This window comes from Bactrocera neohumeralis, chromosome 2 (assembly GCF_024586455.1).
Source record: "Bactrocera neohumeralis isolate Rockhampton chromosome 2, APGP_CSIRO_Bneo_wtdbg2-racon-allhic-juicebox.fasta_v2, whole genome shotgun sequence".
In the NCBI taxonomy this organism is placed as follows: Eukaryota; Metazoa; Arthropoda; class Insecta; order Diptera; family Tephritidae; genus Bactrocera; species Bactrocera neohumeralis.
This window is the reverse complement of record NC_065919.1, coordinates 38,776,522-38,790,754: the sequence shown is the minus strand read 5'-3', so window position 1 is coordinate 38,790,754 and position 14,233 is coordinate 38,776,522. Positions and strand designations below refer to the sequence as shown.

The 14,233-nt window shown below is 34.1% G+C and overlaps 1 protein-coding gene across 1 annotated transcript; it reads right to left on the bottom strand.

Annotated features, from left to right (window-relative positions):
• Positions 1-342: 342 nt before the first annotated feature.
• LOC126756314 (kelch-like protein 1) lies at positions 343-10,803 on the bottom strand. The gene is made up of 9 exons (XM_050469294.1): positions 10,656-10,803; positions 10,006-10,169; positions 6,091-6,198; positions 5,856-6,021; positions 5,071-5,800; positions 4,694-4,998; positions 4,120-4,324; positions 1,546-1,647; positions 343-615 (listed from the first exon to the last, which is right to left on the bottom strand). The coding sequence occupies exons 4-9, from the start codon at positions 6,005-6,007 to the stop codon at positions 403-405; spliced, it is 1,707 nt and encodes a 568-aa protein (XP_050325251.1). The 5' UTR covers positions 6,008-6,021; positions 6,091-6,198; positions 10,006-10,169; positions 10,656-10,803; the 3' UTR covers positions 343-402.
• Between the last annotated feature and the right edge of the window lie 3,430 nt (positions 10,804-14,233).

Sequence of the window (14,233 nt, the reverse complement as noted above, 5' to 3'; positions counted from 1 at the left end):
GTCCCCAAATAACTAATATCAAGATTTTCGAAATGCGGCTGACATTACTCCATTTGATTGGTGATTGTATGAGAGGTACCTTAATGGTAATAAGGTAATAGATAAAAAATCAGGTCGATACTACTCCATACATACTATATCATTTCGATTTGCTAACAAATCTTGTGCTGAATATGTCGGTCAGTGTATGAGTTATATAGAGTATATGTGAATATAAAATTGCTTAAATTCCAATTCTCTGGTGAACGTTTTACATCTCAAGGTATTCCTCTCCACATTCGAACTCGATACAGGTGACCAGCGTGCGCAACGTCTAACCACTTTCAAAAAGACAAAATCAGGCACATTTTCGGTATTTCTTATAAGTGAATTGATTACACAAAAATGTTTAACATTGTTTATTCATTCAGACGCCAGCAAAGCTGCAGGTACCACAAAACAGGAATATCTGCCTCTTCTTAATAATGAACACTTTTGTTCCCAACAGTAAGTTTCCTCGTCATAAACTAATAGACTTGTCTTGTCATCAGAATTAGAGGTGCCACCAAGAGCCCATAGTTTATTATCTAGCGATACGCCAGCGATATTGCCATAGACACCTTCCAAACAATAAATCTGCAAAATCATATCAAAAATATTTAGGCCCCTATTAAACCTAGCTGCATTTTCCGTATGCATCGATATCAACTCAATCCTTAAACAAAAAAGTTTCGATTAAAATGTCGTCACACTTCAACTTTTTTGTGGTATTAAGGTTTTCAACTATGTGCCAATGGGGTTGACTAGAGTATCAAACAACTACAACTGTCACCAAGCAGTTGCTGTTGAACATTACTTCGTTTATTTAGGAAACATATTAATAGAAAATAGGTAAAAAGAAAAACTATTTTATTTATAATTTTAAACTGCCTTCAATCAGTTATTTTGAGCAAATGCCAATGTTGAGCCTCTGGAGAAAAACCCAGAAGCTAGACAAGGCAAGATACAACTTGGAAACAGTAAAAAAAATGAAGGAACCGTATTCGTGTTTCGAATTTAGAGCGTTGGTACAATCTAATATTTTTAGCTATTTTATTCTTTAAGTAAAATTAAAATTTTGAAGTGTTTTTCTCTTCTTCAGTCATTTGTATTTTATCCACTCTGTTCATGTAATATGTCCATAATATTTCTTTAAAACCTTCTTAACAATCATACATATCGTCAGCCTAAAGTTAAAATTATTTAAACTGACTGTCGTCAGCAAGGTGTAGGAGATTTTGTGGTAATGATCCTTCATCTCATTTAGCAAAAAAAAAAAAAAACAAAAATGATTCCTCAATATTTAAAAGCCATTTAAGCCTCAACAAAACTTTAGCTTACTTATTGTTACGAAATTCCAATGAAACTTCGAGTGAAATTAGTTGAAGTTAGTAAAACAAAAAAGGGCTTGGTTGACCTGAAGTTGAATTGCTTCAATTTCGATCCAACTGAGTGAAGTTGAAAACCGTAATAGGATATGAGTTTCATACCGAGCGATTGGAAAAAAATTAACTTAATACCATATACCTGAGACCATTTGTTTTGCTGAGGATCATAACGTTCAACAGTTCTGCTACTTTTGCGCCACCAACTACCTAATACATAAATATGACCATTATGTGCAGCTACCTGGAATAAAAAATAGCAATACATTATTTACTTTTGTTGGATATAAGATAATCAGTTATAATTTTATTTCTTTTTAGACAATTTTTGGTCATTATTTCTGTGTGGATATTTTTTCTCCTCAAAATCATACATATATAGGGACTAGATCGGTGAAAACAAGAAGAGCGACAGTATGTATTTCCAAAGTAATATAAAATATAAATTCCGGTTTCTTAGATCCATATATCCCGCACAGCACAGCTCAGACGGGTAGCCAGAGGCCGCATACGTAGGATGACCAAGAGCTGTCACCTCATAATACAGGGTATTAGTCCAGGTGAACCTGCATGGAGAAATTACAGAATCGGCCGCTACCTCGAACAAAATTATTTCGGACAACTTGGGAGCCCTCCTGATTCAGGAACCGTAGGAATTTAAAGGAGAGGTTAAAGGTCTCATAGAAACACATCGTATGGTAATTTGGAGTATCTCTTGTGAGAGACCCAGAGCATGTGTGGTACTAAGGAAAGAAATTGGCTTTCCTTGTTTTTCGGAAATTTTTGGAGTAGTAAAGCTGGATATGTGGTACAAGCATCGGCCTATTTCCCCGGTGCGTCGACCAAAATGGCAACATGAGAAACAGCAAAGTTGGTCGACTACTGCACAAGACACAGCTTCCCGCTCATCATTGGGTGTGATGCTAACGGACATCATCTGGAGTAGGTATATTAATTTTGTCACGATGTGTTTAACTCCCAAGAGGAAACGTCGTAGGCCCTATACATATGACGCATAGCATGACGAGCTGAGTCGATTTAGCCACGTCCGTCTGTCTGGACATATGCTTATACACGAACTTGTCTCTCAGTTATTGAGATATTGGTATGAAAATATCTTAACATATCTTTCTCTTCATAGCTTCGATGCAGCCGTAGTTAACGTTGACGAGTTGAATGTCGAGTGACTGTCTGTCCGTCTGTTAGAGCAAGCTGCAACTTTAAAGAAACACGTAACACATGCATTCCTTGACAAAAAGTGTGGAATAGTTAGTAGTGGGATGGGCGTAGTTGAACCACTGCCACGCCCACAAGTGCCATAAGTAAACTAAAGCTAATTGATCCAAAAACACCGTCTGGGACAAGTACAAGGAAATCCTGGCGTTAAATACTTTTAAGGATTCGGCTACTTTAAATATTTAGTTAATTTTTGACAGCTGTTTTCTAACGAAAGCAAGGAAGTAAGGAAGGGCTAAATTCGGTTGTAACCGAACAGATCATACTCTTGCAACTTGTCAAGATCAAAGCCAGGAAAATAACTTCAGGTGCATAAGGTTTGTAAGTTATAAGGATAAAGCAACTCTTCGCCCGATTTTACCAATTTTAGCCACAAAGATGTACAGTTATTAGGAAAAATGCCTTCAATGTTATTAAAAAACCTCACAAATTTGCCGATATATACGGTATAAATCAAATAAATAAATTAAGATTATTCAACCCATTTTTGACAAACCGGCATTCTATTATTAGGAAAGGATTCTCTCCGCATTTCTATAATATATCTCACAGATTGACCGACATTTTCGATAAAAAGTTCGCAACGGGAACTTTAATCCACATATTCCGTATCTGAAGGCTGGAATAGTTGTGGTCCGATTTGGACAATTTTTGGTCATAAGGTGGTCTACTTTAAGTGAACAAAGTTTTATCCTGATACCATCATTGGTGTTTGATTTGCATACTGGAAAGTGAAAGAATCAGATGAATTAAAAATTACGTTATATGTATGGGAAGTAGGCGTGGTTGAAGTCCAATTTCCATTGGTTTCACACTAGATCATAGGAATGTTAAGATAATGTTGGTCGGATGGGCCCTAAGATATGGTTTTCAACCGAAATGTGGGCACTGTCACGCCCATCGCCTTTTTTTACAGCGGCTTCTCTAAAGTGCTCTTGTATTTAGTCTTTGATTTGTCGCGCTTTTAGTAGTTTTTAACCGAGTCGTTATATGAAGAGTGGGCAGGGTTATTAACCGATTTTATCCATTAGTACAGTGTTGATTAGGGTGCTTAAGAAATTTTTCCTGGGCAAATTTGGTTATTGTATCTTAAGCGGTTTAGGAAATATGTACATATATTAAACCTCTTAAAGGGAGGAACAACGCCCATTTTATTAACGATTTTATCCCACGGGTTCCCCTTCGTTCCCCTTCCGATTACGCCCATTTACAAACCCGCCCCCACTTGCCAAGGAATGCGTGTACCTAGTTTTATTACGATATCTTAATTATTACTCAAATGACCGCTTGCACAGACAGACAGTCACACGGAATTCGACTCGCCTCACCATCCTGATCATTTACATATACAATATAACCCAATATCTAACACATAAATACAACCGTTAAGTGAACAAAACTTTTATACTCTGTGTAAAAAGAGACAAACTTTTTGATTTGTTCTCCTAATTTGAGTAATAATAATTTAAATCAAACTCACCCCCGGCAAATAGTGACATGTTTTCATATCTGCGCAAGGAGTCCAGGTATTCGAATCCGGGTTGTAGCATTCGACGGATTTTAAAGAACTGTTCCCACAATAACCGCCCACTATGTATATTTTACCATTCAAAGATACTGCACCGGCACCCTCTCGTCCCACAATCAAACTGTTAACGAACTTCCAACCATCGGATTTCGTATATCTGGAAATAAACAATAAGAAAAATGAGTGCAAAACTCTAAATTGAAATATAATGTGTCGAGTATGTTACATTAATGAGCGTCAACGACGAATTGTCCATTAAAAACTTAGAACAGTTCTAAAAAAAAAAATCGTTGACAATGTCAGAGAGGCAATCAATTGAAGAGGCATGCTTCTAGAATTTAGATATTTGGGACAAAAGCCTTTTAATGAACCATAGCATAATCCTCTATTTATATCTTCTTAAATATATAAGCATTGGTTTTGTCCATCCACTTTACCATAAAGCGTGTCTAAAGTCTAAATCAAAATTGTTAAAGCTCATAATCGCCGTCGTTAAGTAATTCCTTACAGATTTATACATATTTACCTTTCTACTGACGACAGATTTTCATTACCCACACGCCCACCAATCGCGTAAATTTTCTCATCTAATTCGACAACACAATGCCAGTATCTTGCTTGGTTCATGGCCGGCAAATTTCGACATGTTTTATTTCGTATATTCCAGCAGAGAACATTGTTGAATGTTGTATATTTATTGCAACCTCCAATGAATAATATATTATCATCCTGTAAAATAGTACTAAAACACCGGTAATCGAATTTTATACTCGCAAAGTCTTGCCACTCATCCTCAGTCTTGTTATATTGTAGCAGATTTGAACCATTCATCTATTCCAAAATATTGGACGTTTACTAATTAAAGATATTAAACTTTGAATTCAAACCGTTGCGCGCGCTTACCTTTGAGCAAACTGCCAGCAAAGTTGTCTCACTACAATTTCCAGCACTGAACACCCGTGGTTCTGTAAATCGGATGTTTATCTTAGTCCGTGCTTTAGGCTCACTGATCCACAACACCGCCTTCATGGCCAGTAGCTCACAGCCTGGTAAGGGGTGTATGTGTGTCAACAGAAAGTCCGTAGGGAGTTGGGTAAGCCGCAGAGAAGCTATTAAAAGTGGTAGCTGTTCTTGACGAGCACGGACATCATGGTTAATCCAGAGTTTTATGGCATCATAGGCATCTTCCTCACGAGTTATATTCAAATTGTCAGATTCGAGAATGCCTTGCAATTTTTCAACATCAAAATTCATAAACTCGTCGCTTTGGCTCACCTTCATGAAATTCTGTATTTCGTATTCGATGATTTTTTGCTTAAGTAGTTCACATTCCGTTTCACGCTCTAGTGTATAAGCACGCTGCAATGTGTAATCATTGATATGTGTTACAATGTAGTCCACACAAGTGCTTATGGCATCGTCCAGTTGCAAAACGATTGCCGCCTTTAGCATCGCACCGCCATTGCTAACGGTAATCGGCAGCTGGCCGGTATAACAAAAGATTATTAAACGCTCTAAAGTATCGCTATCAATATCATTTATTTCGACGGTGGGATTAATGCCTTGATCAGCATTGAAAAGGTTCTTGAAGTAAGGACTTGCTGCTGATAATATCAAACGATGAGCGGGAATACTGGGCAATACAAAAATTAAAAATAGAAATCAGCTGAAGACAAAATAATACTTACAGACACGTTGAGTTTAAAACATTAAACACCACATCCATTAGATACTGTCCGTCATAGAAGCAAAATATTTTCCGCATTAATTTCTCCATAAAACGTTTCTGCGCACTCGAATTACTCTGTAGAACAGGTTTTTCTGTAGAACTTGTGGCCATTATTAGTTATTGAACTTTCCATTTGTTATGAAAAAAAAAAATATTGAATGAAATATTGGAAATAAATATGTAAGTAAATTCACCTGGAAGTTTACTTTCAAGTTGTATAGCGAATACTAGATTTTTTTCCTGTGAGCGACTGTTACCTTGGCAACTTCGGTAGCGCGTTGGAATCCGAACCTGGCAATAAACTAATCACAGTACATTATTTGTAGTTATTGCAGCTTTGAATGAAATGTTTAACAATTTCTATGTGTGGATAAAAGACACTAAAATCTCTTAATAATCTTCATATCTCTCACCCTTGTATTTGTTTACGTTTAATATTAGAGATCTGGACAAGTATACAATTGGTACATGGAGCTCTCTTCGCATATTTAAAATTTTCTCCCAAAATAATGGCTTTAGAAAGCAACGCTAATTTTTTAATTATGTCACAATTTTTAATATTTGTGTATGAAGTTAGTGCTTGTACCATAAAGTCCACAGTGCCACAGCACAGTTTTAAGTTTTATGAAGCATCATTTCCCTATCAACAACACTTGACCGGCTAAAATTTTGTAAATATTAATATAAACGTTGGAAATATGATATTGTATTGAGATCTAAAATGTTGACTCGACCTTTGCGTCGGACCAGCCTGATATTTCGGTTTATAAAGAAGCTTTATCTTTTGTTAGTCTTTACCAGAAACCGGTAAATTAATATGATGATTATATTTACGTTATTACAATAGCGTGTAGAAACAATATTTTAACATTTACATATCTATACATATGTACATATGTATATACTATATATTTTTGTAAATGCATGTGTATAGTACCTAAGAACACTCACCACAACACAACAAACTAAAGAAAACTTCACTTAATCACTTTGCTGCTCACGCTGCTTCGAATCAGAACATTTTTCTTCAACAACTCCCAACAATATGTTTTCTGAGGACAATTCGCAAAAGTATCACAGTCAGCAAGTTGACTTGCGTCGGCGCACCTGGAAAGCGTACGTTCAGTGGAAAATAACGGTACCTTGAGTTATTTAACCATTTGTAAATGTGCACAAACACTCCCCGCCAATAAGTTAGTCGCACCCGTACAGCGTTAGTATTCAGTTATTGACTTTTTTTTTGAATTCAACAAAGTGAGCTTTGGATAATCAATGATACTTCATCATATCATATTCAAAAGATTTAAAGAAAGGAGTGTTAGCAAACCATTCTTAGAGTAACTTAAAAATATATTTTTTTCTTGGCCACTAGCATAGGCGCTCTTAAAGTAAATCATTTTATGCATGAAAATTAAATTATTCTTAAATCTTACTTAAGAAGACGTTCCAAACTTCTGATAATGTGTTGAACAGTTGACTTTGGTAATTGGTAGCAATTCTAACAATTTTACTTTCCGCTCCAAGTGAATGCTTTTTTCACTCTTCAAATTTTTTTCATAGGCCTCTGAATCTTTTAAATATTTATCAACAGTTTTAAAGTCGTGCTTTACTTGTTGGGCAATATTTCGATTCGATAGTCTTTGTGAGCGGAAAAAACATATTTTATTAAATTGATTTATTATTTTTTGCTTCAAATACTGCCCATTTTTGCTTCAAAAATACTAATAACTATTTAACTATTAAAAAACGTAAAGTGCGATTTAGTTTTATTGAAGTGAATGAAAAATATTCAATTTTTCGCTTTGAAAGAAAAAGATTTTGTCCAACGAAACCTGATAAGTAGAACAGTTTATTAAAGAAAAATTAATGTGTCTAACTTGTGACCATTACTGTATATTTATGTGTGTAGGTGCGAGGCCATCTTAGAATTATGAATGCCTTGCTGCAGCGAAACCCAACTGATAGGAAATTGTGAAATTTGGATTGTGATCCATATGATGATTGGTGGATCGCCAGTGAATGCTACATGTTCAATAATTATCACGTCTGCATTTATTCGAAATAAATCGAGTTTTTGAAACAAAGATGTTAAAACCTTTTTTATTTGTTTAATTACATATTTTGTTTGTGTTTTTTTTTTGTAAAATGTCGAATGAAAACAGAAGAAAAGTTTCCACGGTTAATAGCAACAATTTAAAGAAAGTCACTGGACCTTTGCGGTTTGGTATAAATTAATTTATTCCGTCATTTTACATATGAAATGTAGTGGATCACGCGATCCACGATTCCGACTTCAAAATATTTAAATATTTTATGATATGGATCGCAATTCATCAATATTGTATGCGATACGTTCAATAAATATCGCGATTTTAGATCGGGGTAGCAGTCCACATAGTTTGATTGTTCGGCAAACAGTAGGTTTCAAATGTACAGGGTGGCGTAAAAGTCAGAAGATGATCAGAAGATGCTATAAATTTTGCAATTGACCTCTAATGTCAGTTCTGTTTTGATATTTCTGTAGTAAACACATGCGAAATATACGTAAATAAACAATGGTACGCTACACTGCGTGCCATAACCGATATGCTGAAGGATGCATTTCCCGGGCGCCTAATCTCCCGTTTTGGCGATTTGCACTGACCAGCAAGATCGCCTGATTTAACCGCTCCAGACTTCTTTTTGTGGGGCTTTTTGAAGTTGCGCGTTTATGTCAACAAGCCTCAGACTCTTGCAGCTCTTAAAGACAATATCCGTCAAGAATGTGAGGACCTATCGCCGAAAGTTCTGGCCAAAGTGATGGAAAATGCCATAAAATGTGTGACAAATGACAATCAACTGTGGCGGCGGCCATTTACATGATATCATATTCTCGACTTGATGTAAAAGAATTTAAAAGACCAAATAAAAATAATCCACAAGCAGAATCAAAGTTTTTCATTTTTTAAAAAAGTTTTCCATTTTTCAAAAAACATCGAAAGGTAATTTTTGCGCCACCTGTTGCTTTATAATTTTAATGAGAAGATTTAGTTGAGTTACTTTTCGAACCCGCAAAAAACAGTTCAATGCAAATAGAAACAATATGTATTGAGTTTTCCACGAAGTTCGTAGGAAATGCCGATTGACTGAGCCGATTTAGCCACGTCAGTCCGCCTGTCTGCATACTATACACGAACTAGTTTCAATCTAAAATTTTGCAAACGTCCTTATCTCCCCATCAGTCATAGATAGATAGATAGTCATAGATTATCTATGCATCAGTGATGGAAAAGTATGCACAATTGAGCATTTTTCCGACCTTTCAACTGGAGTTGGCACATTACGCACAATCAACTACTTTTTGGGCTTATTTTTTACATAACATACATATGTATGTATGTATCTAAAATCTCTTCTTAGCAAAATTTTTATTTGCGAGTTAAAGAATACGATATTTGAAGAAATATACATATGTATGTAATAGTGCGCAATATAGGGTAATAGTTTATTTCCATCACGGTGGATAGAATAACAAATTGTAGAATTGTGCTCATTTCTTCAATGCAAATATTATTTTTATACTCTTCCAACATGTTGCTACAAAGTATAAATAATAGTTTTTGTTTAGTTTGGAACAAAAAATCACGTGTCTAAAAAGTTTAATTGCAAATATCTTCGAAACCAATAAAGCTATACCACCTAAATTAACACAGGGCACATTTTTAAACTTTCGTACGATAATGCGAAATCGAAAGATGTGTCCACTCCCCTTTCTTAAAAGTACTTAAAGTGCTATAAATCATTAACTACTTAAATGCGTCAGAGGCATTGAATTTTACATTCTACCATTACATTGCTATCCAATGACTTTACAGAAATTATGTGGTTTACGGTTGATTATGATTGGTATTGGTCTAGATTTTGGTCTAAACCTTATGTCCCTAATATTTTAAATTCCGATCCCCTGGTTTACGTTTTACACCTCACTTCTTTATATTTAGACTCTTCGATTGACGATGATTTTTAAATCATTGACTGACGGAAAGGAAAATATTTGTAATAAGACCAAGTGAGTCTAGGTTCTGTAACATAACTTAATAAAATACAAAATTTCGTTGTAATCCACTCACCTATCAAACAATGAATCCTAAATTCTTTGGGTACTTTTTTTAATAAAAAGTTATGCCAATACCTGAATGGATTTCCTCGGTTTAATCCTTGCAAATTGCCAGAGTATAAAGTGTTCACTTACATCCGAACTTAGTCCTTCCTTACTTGTTAACCATTATTTTGTCTATAGATAGATGAGGATGAACTTGTTATTAAGTCTAATTGGTTAGGAATTAAATTTGATAATTATATATTTCTTAAATAAAAATAAAACCAAACATGATTTCTCTCCAAAATAAAAGCAATCTTACGAATATACTCATAAAGTCTTCAAAGCATCAAATTCTATGTCAGTCAGATCATTCAGTATATTTTGTGTTTCAAATTTTCTGCAGATTTCAAGTGGATAAAGCACAAAAAAACCTCGTCTTGCTTTTGAATCCTGCCAAAATTTAGTTCATTTTCAACAAATTAGTCCACAATGTGAGTAATAGTAGTCAAACTGTAATCTGCTAATCACTTGTAATTTAGTTTCCTGTGAAATGCTTTTTGGTTGCTTTCATTTCTTGTTTTTCATTATCGCCCATGATAAAAACCAAAGATGATTACATTAGCCGCGATTAATAGATACCGTTGAGGTAACACATTATGTATAAAAATGTATACTTACAAATGTTCCAAATGATAAAAAAATCATCCGTAGAGCAACGCAGCAAGCAAGAAGCACTTTTTCGGATATGCACATATGTACATACATATGTATGTATGTATGTATAAACCAAGCACTGCTCACAAATTTGGGGAATCCCCGGGTAGTAAAATCAAGTTAATATAAACATATCAAAACACTGGGCACGATTCCGATTACTTTGGCGGAGAGAAAAACCGAATTTCTGTATAAATGGGGTATGTGCGGATAGGGGAGCTTCTCCAGAGAAGAAATATCCAAAAATAATATAAAAATAACTTTTATTTTTCAAAATATTCACAATTAAAAGTTCAAAAATTTGCACTAATAACACATGGTATTTCTCTATGTTTCACTAAATTTTTTCACGTTTTTCACTCTGTATATTTAAATATACACTCCAAACATTGAAATAAGTTCACATTCCACTTTTATTTTGGTATATTTTACCTAAATTTATTAATTTAAAAATCACTTAGCACACTCATCGTTGAAAACGTTAGATTGTTTACAATTATGAGGAAAACAAGCCTTGCCACATCTTAAACAGCAAATATGTAGGATTTTTAACAATTTTTCTTTGTTTGCTTTTTTGCGTGATTCTTTTTTCTACATTAACTAATAAAAAATTCTTTCTACATACATACATATGTATATGTGTAATATGTGATTTATATGACTGAAGTACTTTCGCGTAGTACTTATTTCTGCTTTGGCAGAATTATTATATAATATTATTATATAATATTACTATATAATATTACTTATTTGTTTATTAAATTAAATAAAGACCATATCCACATGAATGGATAGAGGAATTTTTGGGAAAAAAGGCATTTCAGCGAAATTCCTTATTATCACATGGCAGCGCTCCATTTCGTCGTAATTTTTAGCACACACATGATGTTCACTACGAGTGTAAAATGTAATTTAAAAAAAAAAGATTTCTTCGGTAAAAAGACTGTTAAAAGTGTAAAATGTGGATTTATTTAAAAGTTTAATTAATTTGAAATTAAAAATGTGAGTAAAGTGTGTTTAATGTGATAAAATAGCTTGTTGAAATGTTCGAATTTGAGAATTTTTGAACTTTAAGGTCGAATATCTCGTAAACTAAGCGTTTGCGGTACCTCTTACCCCGTATATTTTTTAATAAGGAGGACTTCTTCTTTCCAACGGTACCTTCAAATCGCGGCGACAAAGAAATCGGAATTGTGCCAAACACTGATACTGATTTTTTGTGATAATGAATTGTTTAAAAAAAGCTTAATAATTAATTTATTCGAATCAGATTAATTTTGGCACTCTTATACCATGTTCAGGCCGACACTTAATCACACGATTTCGGCTGTTGAATGGATTATCCCACTAATCTTAAAAATTTATCAAGATTTCGCCATACAAAAATGACAGTTCCAAATCACTTCATTGAAATGATTTGAAACTGATCCACGCTAAATCTCTCTGTGCGACTCTGATTTTGCGCAATCTACTTGTCAGCACTGGAAATCGGTTACATTATCACAGCTGATTTAGAGACTACAAAGGGAAAAAAATGTAAACAAACAAATTTTTTATAAAGCTAACGGAAAATCAGTGAAAAAATGCATACATTATTTCTATTATATGGAAAATTTAAGAAAAGGTCTTTTTATTTCAAAATACTATATGACAATATAAATATTAAGCGATGTGAATTCTTGAATGAAAAATTTTCGGTCTGAACATGGTATTAACTTAGTTTTCGCACATTTTTCGAAGGAAATTTGGCAGAATTAAAAATGATCAAATACCATCACTGATACATGCGTATGCAAACATGTACGTATGTATGTCCACCCGCGGCCAAGCGTAACTTACCATTAAGAAATTTCTAGCGAAAACGTGTTCTATCACTCATTGTAACGGTACTTGTTGCGGTAATGGAATTTTTCCGTTAAGTTTTAACGAAGTGATCTCTGACTTACACAAATATAAAATATTAAAAAAAAAATAAGTTCTGTCAAAAAAGTAAAAGTAAACCAGAACTAAAAAAAATGTTAGAAAGTGTCTGGGAGGAGGAAATTTCAAGCAGTGTTTTGGAGAAACTTGTTGGGTCAATGCCTGCTCGTATCGAAGCTGTAATATCCGCTAGAGGTGGACCGACGCCATATTAGATTTCCCGTTATTCTTTTTGAATATGTTGTAATTCCGTTTTCAATTGAAACAAAAAATGTTGTTAAGTTATTACAAGAATTAGTAATAATGAAATCAAAGACTTGTGTGCAAATAAAAAAAAGTTGTCTCAATTTAATTTTACAAATGGGCCAGATTAAAGTCAACAGTTAACCAAATATATTCGAGCCATCGATATATTCCCCGTATTCTATTAAATCCATAAAAAAGTTACCCAAAGAACGAAAAAAATTGAAAATAGTGAAAAAATATCAAGTGGTAAGTTACGCTTGGCCGCGGGTGTATGTATGTATGGATGGATATGAAAACAGAGAAGCTCGCTTCAGTCGTGAGCTCAAGGCGTATGCTACTATTTTGTGGTTAGTTCAGTAGAAATATATGTACATATGTAGTTTTGCGTGGAAGCATTTGTTTTGCTATTCCGAGAACTACCAAAGTTGTTGTTAGCTACACTAGCTACAACGATAACTGTGACAAAAAAGCACTTGTGCTCCAATAAATTACATAAATTTGATAAAATTCTCTGTGTTGGTGAGAATTAAAGAGAATAATAGTGATTAGGAGTTCTTCTTCAATGTCAAAGTGGCCAAATTAAAGCCTTTTCAGTATTGGGATTTCTAAAACTCAGTTAAAACCAAAAGTTTTGACATTTCAAAACTGTTCGATTCCGCCCAGTGTCGCTTGTATCGAATTCAGCAACATCATCACCACAATTCCACTTAAAGTGCCCATACACGAGCACACAAGTGCGTTCGATCGGTATGAATTCGTTTGTCCATACACGACACACAAATCCATTTTGCGTTCGTTCTTCACAGAGTTAACATGTGCGACAGGCAAGCGGAACATTTCTTGGAATTTATTTCTAATGTATCATTTTTATCTATTTTCTTTGTAGTATTTCGTTAATAAGTTATTCCAACTTTTATTTTTCTCAATTTTATTTTTTTGTTTTCGTTTGCCAATTCATATTTTATAAGATCAATAAATTCTGAACAATTAATTTTTTTTTTGCTTAAATCTCTTAAAAAAATATGTACATACTTACATATATAAGAATATGTCCCAAAAGTTATAGATGGGAATTCGAAATATTATCGAAGTTAGAAGGGAAATAGTAACCGGGCGTTTAGCAGATATATGCGCTTGGGCAAAAAGTGAAAACTTTGAAGATATTATTCTCGGTTCTCGGTGAAGATAGATTTCTCGGTTCTCCATTTTTACGATCATTTTTAATTGGCGGGCAGGATAGAGAAAACACCAAACGTCTTATGGAATTGGGGCAAAGTTTAGTATCTATGGCATGAAATTATCTTCTATTTAAACTAAAAAAAAAACTAAGAAAAGTCAAGTTTGAACATATTTTTAAACAAGATAAAGTAAATTTT